Source organism: Ursus americanus, chromosome 2, assembly GCF_024610735.1.
Source record: "Ursus americanus isolate L20-20 chromosome 2, mUrsAme1.1.p, whole genome shotgun sequence".
Lineage (NCBI taxonomy): Eukaryota > Metazoa > Chordata > Mammalia > Carnivora > Ursidae > Ursus > Ursus americanus.
Window position 1 is genome coordinate 80,731,736 of NC_142128.1, and position 11,787 is coordinate 80,743,522.

General features: G+C 42.3%; 1 protein-coding gene across 4 annotated transcripts in view; it reads left to right on the forward strand.

Annotated features, from left to right (window-relative positions):
* CEP350 (centrosomal protein 350) overlaps positions 1-9,842 on the forward strand; it is a 150,744-nt gene extending 140,902 nt beyond the window's left edge. For all 4 annotated transcript variants that reach the window (XM_045811424.2, XM_045811428.2, XM_045811427.2 and 1 more), the window contains one exon: positions 5,958-9,842. In XM_045811424.2, the coding sequence (XP_045667380.2) occupies positions 5,958-6,122 (165 nt within the window). In that variant the 3' untranslated portion in view covers positions 6,123-9,842. The remainder of the gene's footprint in view (positions 1-5,957) is intronic.
* The last annotated feature ends 1,945 nt before the right edge of the window (positions 9,843-11,787 follow it).

The window sequence follows — 11,787 nt, forward strand, 5'->3', positions numbered from 1 at the left end:
AAACTATTCACATATTTGCCGGTTAAAGCATTATTGAAAAGGATCCACTGAGCTCCCAGGAGCACCTATGGCCAATTCAAATTAACCCAGTCAATCAGTTATTTCTTACGTACCTGCTGTGTGGTAAGTGTAATACTCTAGGCCATGGGAATACATTAGTGAACAAACCAGACAAAATGTAAGGAGCTTTCATTCCAGTGAGGAAGACAGATACACAAGAAAAATAAGTATATAGAGGCAATAAGGGAATATTAGGGGTTGCAGTTTTTGATAGGATGTCTGGGGAAGGGCTTGCTGAGAAGAGGATACTTGTTTAAAGGACTGAGGGAAACGAAGTGAGCCAAGCACTCATCCAGGGGAAGAACATTCTGGGAAAGATACATTGGGCCTTGATTACTGGGGGAAAGTCACTGGGTATGGAGCAGAATGAGGAGTCAGAAATAGTAGTAAGAGATAATGTTACAGAAGTATTGATGTGTGTGCGTGCACAGAGGGCCAGATCATGTAGGGTCGAATAGGCCCTTGTAAAGACTATAGGTTTTACTCTGAATAAGACCGGCAGACATTTAACGATTGAGCAGAAGAGTGATGTGATGTGACGTACATTTTAACAGGATCACTGTGGCTGCTGTGTTGAGAATAGACTGAAGGAATGGTAGCAAAGGTGGGAGCAAGGAGACAGTAGGATATTGTAATAATCCAGGCAAGTGATAATAGTGGCCAGAACCAGTTTGGTGGTATTGAGGTGTTGAGAAGTGGTCAGATTCTCGACATATTTTCAAAATAGAACAACAGAACTGATAAATTGAATGTGGCATATAAGAGAAAGAACGGTGGTAAGAATAACTCCGGTTGGTGGGAGCATCTGGAAGGATAGAATGGCCATTTGCTGATTTGAGAAAGACTGAGAGGAGCTGGTTGGGAAGGAATATCAGGAGTTGTATTTTGAACATGTTAAATTTGAATTGTTTGCTAAACATCCAGACGGAGATACCGAATAGGCAGTTGGAAGCTCAGGCAAGAGACCTGGGCTGGAGATAGGGATTTGGGAGTGGTGGACATAGAGACAGCAGTCAAAGCCACGAGGCCGAGAGGGTGTAGACTAACAGGAGGTCCAACGACTGATTCCTGACACACTCCAGTGTTTCAAGCATTCAGAAGATGAGGAACCAACAAAGGAGACTAGAAAGGAGCAGCCAATGAAGTAGAAGAAAGCCAGGAGAGTGTGGGATCCTGGAGGCCGGGTGAAAGCGTTTCCAGGAAGAGGGAGGCATTAACTGCGTGGGATACAGCTAACTGGTCAAGTAAAATAAGAACTGAGGATTTACCATGGGATTTAGCAGTGTGGAGGTTTTGACTGATCTTAACATTAATGTACGGAATCTGGCTGGCATGTGTGAGGTCAACACTGGATTTCAGTAGGTTTCAAGAGAGAACAAGAGATTAGTGGGAGCAAAAGTGGACATTTCGAAGGAGTTTTTTTTGGAAAGTGAAAGACGGAGGGGGACATGGTGACAAGGTAGGGTTCCTATAGCTTGAAAGAAATATGCTGATAGGAAAAATTCACTAGAGATAATGTGATGATGCAGAGGAGCGAGGAGGGGCTGCGGGAGCAGTGTTCCTGCCGCGTCGCGGGCGGCATCCACACGGTGGATGGGTGCCCTCCAACTGAACCGAAGCGCTTGTGGCGTGATAGACTACCGTATTAAACATTTCATAATAAACAGTTGCTTCCTCCATACGAAAATGTATAATTTAGGGGCGCCTGGGTGACTCAGTCGGTTAAACATCCGACTCTTGATCTCAACGCAGGTCTTGATCTCAGGGTCGTGAGTTCAAGCCCCACACTGGGCTCCACACGGGGTGTGAAGCCTGCTTAAAAAAAGAAAGAAAGAAAGAAAATGTATAATTGAGCTGTCGTTGCTCAGACTAGGAAGGTCCCTAACCAGTCTAACTGTACATGTGTCTGTGGCATTATTTGAGGTGAGTAAAATACAAAGAATGTTTTTTAGACAGAAAGGCCTCCATTAGCCAAAAAAAGAAATCTTTTTTTCAGCTCCAGTTCCCATTCACTGTCCCTTTACCACTTCACAAGGACATTGATGAATTTGTAGCTTAGGTCAGCTAAGAATGTGCTGTTTTTAGCAATGCATTCTCAAAGTGTATATGGTGTGGAATGAATGACAAGAAGTTAGACCAACTTTTGTATACCCTTTATACACAGTAGCCTTGGAAAAATCTCTCTCCTGTAGGTAGAATTGCACTTAAAACGACAAATCCTGTAGTGAAAGCACCTGGCTAGCGATTGAATCTCCTTTACAGCTTAAGATCTGATAAGGTACTAGGTAGATAGCTCCTGAGTTTCTGCTTACTGTTGGTAAGTTCTTTCTCACAGTAAGCCTAACAGGGTTTTCATATAATTAATTAGAATTTACTTCTGCAGCTTTGAGGTTTTATAATAACGATTTTAATTCTTCCTGCATGCCTTCGAGACAGCTCTCATGTTACACCTGAGTCTTTTCCTCCCTGTTAAATGTTGGTATTCTCTGCTCTTGTCTCATAGGGTTTTTAAGTTCCTTCAACATTTTCAGCTTTACCTTTTTCAGTGTCCATCTTTAGATACCATGCTCAGAATTAACCATATAAATGTATTGATTTATTAGTGCCGTCAGAGAACCTCCTCTGTTTTTCTGTTAATGCAGTTTATAATTACATTTGTTTTAACTACATCGTTCTCATGAGACTCAGAAAAACTTAGGAAAACCCCAAAACCAAAGGGGTTTTGTAGTTATTTTGGGGGCTCAACCTGTGCCTTCATAGTTATTTTGGGGGCCCAAATACGGGATCTTATGCTTTTATTCCATCATCTCGTTAAATTCAGCCCTTTGTTCCAAGCTACCAATACATTTTTGAGTGCGTTCTTCCAACGTAGTTCTATTTCTCAACCTCATGTTACGTCTAAAATTCATCAGAGTCATTGCCAAAATGATGAACTAGACACAGCCAAAGACAGCCTTTTAACACTCACTAAAAAATACACATGCCAGATATTTATTTAACACATTGTATTTGCACTGTCCTTGTCACTGGGAAATTTAAAATAAAAGAAAAAATCTTTAGTAGCTCACAGCCTAGTAGTGTGGAGTACACGTGGAGTACAGTTTTGCCAGATAATGGAATATGAGCAAGATAGATTGGGAGCACAGAGGAGAAAGTCTTTCAGGCGGAAACTTGCTTGCAGGTTGGTGGTTGTTTTGTCCTTTAATCAAAAAAGCACAAATCCATTTAACTGACCTGTTTCTATTTCCCCCTCTTGTTCACAAGGATATGGTGGAAGACCCTGCCATGTGCTTGCTGAAATCTGGCCACGTTTTATTTCCCACATTTCTCTTTTCTACCAGCCTCATACCCTGTCAAAAGAAAATGAAGTTATTGTTATGTAATTTAATTAATTTATGTAATACATATTAACTTGCCATACATGCATAATACATGTGTAGGAGCAAGGGAAATGTGTAATAGAATAGAATAGGCTCCAAAAGCCAGAAGGAAAAAAATGGAGGCAGGTCTGCAGGCTGTGAGACCCCTTGATTGCCATAGTTGAAGTTCTGAGTTGGGCTCTGTGCTTTCGGATTGCCAAAGCAAACTGGAAAGCATGTCGTCAGTAGTCACCAGGAAGTGGTTCTTGCTCTGAGGAGGAGCAAAGCTTTTGCTAAATCTGACGGGCGCTGTGGGGGCCCATCGTGTGTGCGCTGAGATAGCAAATCACGTCCTGAGCCTGTTCTGCTGTGAGGCCACAAACGATTTCATCAGGACTGTGCTTCCTAAATTTTGTCAGTAGGGAGGAAATGGCTCAAAGAAAAGGTTTAATATTAAAGGCTGAGAAAACCTATAAAAGGGAAAACTGTGCGACTTTGGACAAAATTCATGGGAGATACAGGAAAGCTTTTGTGGGGACACACTTGTTAGCTTTCCCAGAAGATGGTTCTCCCTCAACACCAGTTTGAGAAGTGTTGCATGAGGCTGCTGCTTACAGCATCCTTCATGAGAGGAACACCGGTTCCTTGGTGGGTTAATAATATTTCTTACACACCCATACAAAATGATGCTTTGATCAAATGAATGTAGGAAACGGGATTAAACAAGTTTCTTTCCTGGTGGACTTATTTTAATAAGCTAATGTACAGTCTAAACCTCCCAGAGGGCGTTTCCTGAAACTCATTTGACCATGGAGCCCTTTTTGGTGGCATATCCGTTCATGGGTCATAAATTAGGGAACAAAGGAAATGGAGATTTGCAAATCCTTCCAATACGCTCCTCCAAGAGAAAGAACATGGTAGCCACCGTGTCGTACATTTGTCAGCTCTGGCCAGGGGCACGTGTTGGGCAAGGCTGTTCTTCCTTCTCGTGCTTTCAAACTCCAGGGCGATGGGCTCTCTCTCTCCTGAGAGTCTTCTCATTTGCTCATAACAGAAAGCAGAGTACAAGTTCCTGTCTTTGCTTCCTCTACCTTTTTCAAGATGAAACTATGATCAGGGCAAGCCAGGAGTTTGTGGTCCCATGGCTTTTTCACCAAGTTAGACTTCTGGTTAGAGAACCCCGTCACTGCAGTTGACCTCACTGAATTTCTCACACGATCGGGGTTTACAGTTCTCTTTCTCCCCCTGGCCTCTGTGCCACACACAGTCTCACTGTGTGCTGTACATCTCAGAAGTTGCTTTGATGAGTAGTCGTTAAAAATTATAAACAAGCAAAAAATCTTGGACAGTTCTAATTTGATTAGTTTTGGTTTACCGTAGGAATCCCCAAACCCTAAAATGTAATTAACATTTTAATGTTGTATGGTGACGGACGGTAACTACACTTACCACAGCGAGCACAGCATGACGAATGGAGTTGTCGAATGACTGCATTGTACACCTGAAACTAATGCAACCTTGTGTGTCAACTGTGCTTCCATTTAAAAAAAAGAGCAAGTATTGTATAACTGATTTTTTTTAAGATTTATTTATTTATATTGAAGAGAGAGAAAGAAAAAGCAGGGGACGGAGGGAGAAGTTGAGAGAGAATCCCACACAGACACCCCCCCCCCCCCGCCGCCGCTGCTGAGCACAGAGCCCAGCATGGGGCTCAGTCCCACAACTCTGAGATCATGACCCAAGCCAAAATCAAGAGTCAGTCAGTCAACCAACTGAGCCACCCAGGCACCCTGCATAACTGATTTTTAAAATAAACATGAGCAGGGGCGCCTATTTGGCTCAGCCGGTTAAGCGTCTGCCTTCAGCTCAGGTCATGATCCCAGGGTCCTGGGATCGAGCCCTTAATCAGGCTCCTTGCTCAGTGGGGAGTCTGCTTTTCCCTCTGCTTGTGCTCTCTCTGTCAAACAAACAAACAAACAAATAAACAAATAAATTTAAGCAATAATACATTTTAAAAATACTCTAATGAATATTAAACTTTATTCACTTATTAATAGTACTCTAGAATCACATTCAGTATTTTCTTTGGATATATGCATTTTATAATTGTAAATCCATATATCTAATAATTCACATGCTTTTCTCCCCCTTAAATCCTTATACACATTCACTTATATTGTCATAGACAACAACATACTTGTAAACCTTAATATATAGACAACAACATACTTGTAAACCTTGATATCTACAAAATCCTAGAATGTTGTCAAATTCCATTTTGACAGATTTGAAGCCATTTTTGACAGTTTTGAAGCCACTCTTTTGTGGCAGTTGAGTCTTTTCAAATTTCTTCAACTTTAAAAGGGATATTGATATCATATAAGCCACCTAATTTCCTTGGGCTGTATTCTCACGGGAATGGGATGGGAATATAATTCATATGAATATATAATAATATATAATATAATATCCATACAATTAATCTTCTAGCTTTTGTGTGACAATAGTTTTCTAACGTTCCTGTTCTCTAAATTCTAGGTCCAGGAGCTCCATGAAGAGGAGGCACAGTGGGTGAACTATGACGAGGACGAGTTGTGTGTGAAGATGCAGCTAGCTGATGGGATCTTTGAGACCTTGATCAGAGATACTATTGATGTTCTGAATCAGATCAGTGAGAAACAGGGGAGAGTGCTACTTGTGTGACATCTTGCAAATAAACCGAACACTGAGTGCTAACATGAGTCCTGGGCCTTTCTGCCTCCTGATACACACCCCATCTCCATCATAGCAAGAGTGCTTCTGGACTTGTTACCTTTCCTTAAAGACTACTGGTTTGGAGTTCATGGAACAATGCGGTATATCTGGTATGACAGCCTTTGCCTTTAGAGACTGTCCACCGGATTAGGTGATTTTTGGTGGGCAGGGTTGCACTTCTGATGTTGACACACAGTATAACCCTACACCTCTTGTTAACACCCCTACTGGTTCTCAGATGCGGGCTGAAAACACCAGACTTACCTCTTAGCTTAGATGAGACTATCACTTCGTTGAGTCTGAAGTCAGGCAGGAGAGGTATATAGAATTCTGCATCCTACCATTTTTGAAAAGTAATCCGGGTCTACACCAGAAAGTCATAAATGGACTCTAAACAGTATTAAACCCCTAACCACTTCTAAATAGGCAAGTCTAATAACGTGTGCCTATCTCACATTCTGGAATTCATTTCATTTCTTTGTGAAGACCATTTTCTTCCATTATTGCAGTTGAGCAGCACCAAGTGGACTGTCGAGTTAACAGAAATCAATGGTAGCCTTGCTTTCTGAGTACCATCTAAAGAATTTTAAACCTTTGCATTATTTTTAGTTTTCTCTCTGTGGGTATGAAAACAGAGAATGCCCCCACTGAAGACTGGGCTCAAAGGACTGGTGCAGGGCTGGTTCTTCTAACCCCTTCTTCTCTCCCTGCACTTTCCTTACTCCTTCTGAACCTCTACCAGCTGCTCCTAGAATCACAGATCCTCAGGACCATCTCAGGCATCCAGGCATGGCAAAAGTGGAAATTATTCATTTTGGCCTTCAAACTTTCAACTCCCATCTCTCCCCAAGAAGTCAGAGACGCTGTTACTTGAATGATTTAGGAAATGAGTGTGTGCACCAAAGACAAAAAGATACTGTCTATTGTTTGCTTGTTTTGCGCTATGGAACATTTTTTAATTTATTCTGAGATAAATTATTAAGTTGAAAATGTGTGTCCCTATTCAGAAGTGAGAGATTCTTCTTGTAATAGTTAAACTTCTGTCTTGAAGCTTCTGTGGTTCATAGTCTTTGCACAGGAAATCTACAGTTTTACCAAACCCATACATATATCGAAGAAGGCAGTTTAATTCAGTGAAAAGAAGATGAGCTTTTCCAAGATCACCTGCAGTAGCAGGAATGGAATAAGATGATTTCAAGACACTGTAAAATTCAGTTCTGCCTCTCTTGCAGCGTTGCTACTCACAACGATTACCTGTACCTGAAAAAAAAAAAAAAATAGACTCCAGCTGCTACATTAGAGCATACATGATGCTCTCTGGGACCTCCGTACCCTGCCTTCTTGACTGGTTTCTCTTAATCAGTCCTGTCCTTCTTCAAGTAATCTAGAAGAATGTGGATGATCTTAGGCGTCAGTGTAAATGCCTTAATATCGAAGGTCCTGATTAGAAGCATGATATAAGACGTCCACTGGATTCGTATTTACAACTATCCTGGAATGTTGTAGCTTCAAAATATGTTAGAAAAACCCCAAAGATGGTATAATCTTTAAGTGTGCACGTTCGTTCATTTCTGCATCTTTCCTCCCAACCTGCCTTTGCGTCTCAGATGTGTCACTATGCACACTTCCATTCCTCCTTGGTTTCATCTTGTCATTATGAGAAACTTCCCGAAGTAATCATTGGAATATTTGCATTTTGCACAATGACTGGTATGACAGCTCTTGACAAATAAGGAAAGCACTGAAATGCGGTGACTGGGTCTCGGGAAATGCGCAGATTGATGTATTGCCAGCATTTCTTCTGGGCTTTCGCTGTTGAGCTCTAGTCTTGTAGCCATAATGAGCAGATCGACTAAGAGAAGCAAGGGTTTCTGGGGGTTATTAACCAGTAGTGTGGAGATATTGTTTTCACGTTGGCCAAGGAAAAGCAAAGGCCTTTCTTTTTAGTTTGTGTTATTTGAAAGACAGAAAAACATCTTGTCTACACCCTTTGGCTGTTTGTAGGATTACATTGTCCTTATGATACTGAAACTTTACAGCTGCTATAAATTTTTTATAAGTGAATATGAAAATAATATAATAGGAATATAGGTTGTTTTTCTACATTCTCATTATTTGGACCTAAATCAGTTTTTAATAAGAAAGTTAACATTTACTCTTTATGACATTATGATTCCAGAAAAGGAAAAAAAAAAAAGCTTAGGTGTGTGGAGTCAGCTACCCGGACTTAGGGTTCCGTGGTGAGGATACGGCCAGGACCGTGTGTCGGGCCCCCTTGCGCGCTCCCACTGTCTCCACTGTCTTCAGAATCTCGGGCTCCAGATGAGAGGCAGCAATCGGTCCGTCTTACTCCCTGTTAGAAATGGTTGTCCATAGTTTGGTAGCAGAAAACAGAGGAATCTATAATTAGCAGATTTATTATTATTTTAACTATTAGATATAATTGAAAAGGTGTTTATTGTTAGCATTAGGACTGGTGACTACGGATACCCAGCCACTCGTTCCATATTGGGATCTTTTTAATCAAGCTCTGCCTCTTAACCAAGAATCTAAATATTCCCTCTTTCTAATCTTTGTTCCTTCTCCCCACTCTCCCATCCTCTTTCACTCTTTCTTCATAATTCCTCTAAGAAAAAGATCTTTGCATCAGCAGTAATATCTTTTAGAATAGCACTATCAGAATTTAGTAGTAAACCAACATAGAGGCTTCAGAGCTAGTTCTGAGTCCAAAATAATTTGTGCTATCCAGGGTACTGAACTCTGGGTTAAACAAGTACAGGGTATAGATTCCCTCTTCAGGTCTAAACAGGAATTTTTATTCTAGGGAAAAGTGGGAAGAGCTCAAAAGTAGTTAATAAGGAAGGTAATTGGTTTTTCTTTTACCCAAAAGAAAAGAAAATTCCTTCTGTGACTACAGGTCTCTGAGAAATTATCTTTCAAAAGAGATTTCATTGCTCATAAGAGTGTTGTGGCCTATTGATAAAAACAATTTTGTTCACTTTCTTGTCTTGAAAAAAAGTGGCCTTAGCTTTTTGCAATACTTGAATAAAGTGTGTCCTCGCACAGCATTAGAGACTCATAACTTTTCTGCAAGAAGTTCAAACTTACATCTTCTTTTACTACCTTAAGAATACTAGTGAAGAAAACATTAATTCAAAGAGCAAATGATAGAAACTACAATGATGTTTAATGCAAATTGTAGGAATTTACATGTTTACAAATCATCTTGAACTGGTTGTGCAGCAATTCAATAAAATATCTTTGTATTATAAAAATGTGAAGAAAACAGTGTAAACTGATGTAAAGGCGGTACTGTCATTTTAATTAACCGATGTTTAATAGCTTTTCCTTCCGGACTTTGCAAAGCCTTCTCGGTAAACACATTGCAAAGCGTTCTCTGGGGGGCCTGGCCTTCCTGTGTGTACTGTACTGTGCAGACATGAAAAACCCGTTTACTGTGTATGTGTAAATAGCCTGATCATCAGGCCATTTTCAGCCAATAGTCACATCCAGTGCAGCTTTGCACAGAAGACTTGGGGTGTGTTTTGTAAGTATGATCTGTAAAATAACTGGGATGAATTCCCGTGTATACCTGTGTAAATAGATTTGTTAACTGAAATGTACTTTAAGAAAAGATAAAATCTGTAAATAAACTGATTTATAAATTAAGTTCATGTCACGTGTTTCGTTTCACCTTTTGAGCCGAGATTAGAAGCCAGTGCCCGTGAAGCCGCGTCCTGGCTAGCGGAGCGCGTGTGCCCGGGCAGCAGGGTACGTACGGTGAGCTGCGTGTGGAAGCTGCTGTCTCTGATCATAAAGGCCATCATCACACGCATCCGAGCAGCCTCGGCTCCAACGTTCATCACTCGTGCGTGCGGCCCTGGAGCACGCCTTCACGTTCTGAGCTCTGTGCCGAGTGCTGCGGAGGTAGCGGAGGCCACAGCCATGGTCCCTGGTCGCATGGAGTGGAAGGTCTAACGAAAGAGTCATCAAAAAAGAATTTCAAAAACAGTACGTGACAAATCGCAGTAAGTGTGGCAAACAAAGCACGTGCAGGGTTTGAGAATATATAATGAAAAGAACCCAACGGGTGGGGATGGGTCAGAGAAGAGCTCCCTGAAAAATTATAAGTCTGGGTTCTATATTGATGGGCTGCTTCCCTGTAACTCTGGCAAACATCTTTTCTCCCAGATGACTTGAATTCTGATCACCCTTGTAAAATAACACACAGAAAAGTCACACACAATTAAGTGGCCCACAAAAAAGAGCAACCATCCGATGACTAGGTGTGGAGGCTATAATTTATTTCTAGAAATACAAGCTTGGAGAAGAATGGAGCTAGAGATCTAGAAGAATAAAAGAATTTCCAAGATGGAAATGTATGGCGCTCAGGGTAATGAGTCCTCTCTAGCCCAACAGATTACAAGTAACCACCACGATCTCACCTGAATTCCTCTAGGAGCCTCCTGATGGCCATCCCTGCTGTGCTTTTAACCCCACACAGCCGTGAACATTAAAGGAATTTTCAGAAGAGGACTGACCCCAAATTGCTGCAGATTCTAAGAAATCCTTCTGACTCCTAGAACAGATGTATGAGTGCCCACTGTGTGCCAGATACTGTGTTTGGTGCTAAGTAGACACAACAGTAACGGCAGGTTGAATCTTGGGGAAAAAACCCAAATATCTTTATCCTTGAATCCAAATATGTGAAAATGGTAGCTAGCGCTGGTAGATGGCAGAGCTAAGAATGGTGAGCCCAACAGTGATAAGATCGACAGTGGTGAGTGCCCACAGAAGTGAATGCTGAACTAGCCAGTGCCCTACAAAATCCCAGAAAAGCTCAGAAATCAAAGGCAGTGACTGTCACAGAAAAAGGTGTGAAGCAGGGGGACTGTCCCACCATTCACTGGCTGGCCAGGCTACGCGCAGCCGAGGCTAAAAGGCAGATAAATGGCATCCAGGGGAGAGATCAGGACACGAGATGAGGTCACTGAGCACAGACAACAGCACCCCAGGCTCAAGTGGGAGAAATTTCCTTACAGCCAGAGAGGAAAGGAAGTGCAGGATCCATGGATCCATGCAACACATGGGCTCCCCCGTGGCCAGCAGGGCCACTCTGCAGAGGAGGGGGAGATGTGACCGCACGTACCGCATGCTGCACCGCAGTGGAAGGACCAGCAGGGGGTCTGAGACACAGAAAGCTGGGGGTGTGCCTGAGGGCCACGGACGCATGCGTTCAAGCAGAACGAAGGAGCACACGCTGTGAGTCTGAGCAGGGAAAGCTATTCCCACACAAGGTGACAAGCCCAGCATAGGCTGTGAGCGCTCTAGCTCTTGGTTTTGGAAGTGGGCCAGGTCCAAGGCTACTTCTAGAAGACTGTGCAGGAGGCAAGAAGCTGTACATGACCGCCTTTCCCAACAGTCCCCCCCCCCCACCTACCCTGCTCAGCCACTGAAATAGCAGATACAGCACATCACGTCCGGTAGGACCATGGTTTACATCGAATGCGTGGGTGGAGCTGGGTCCATGAGCCCCTGAACAACGCATATGAACACAGTTCACAGAGCCTGCCTGTCATTTTGAGACATTTACCGGAGGCACTGGGAGAGCCAG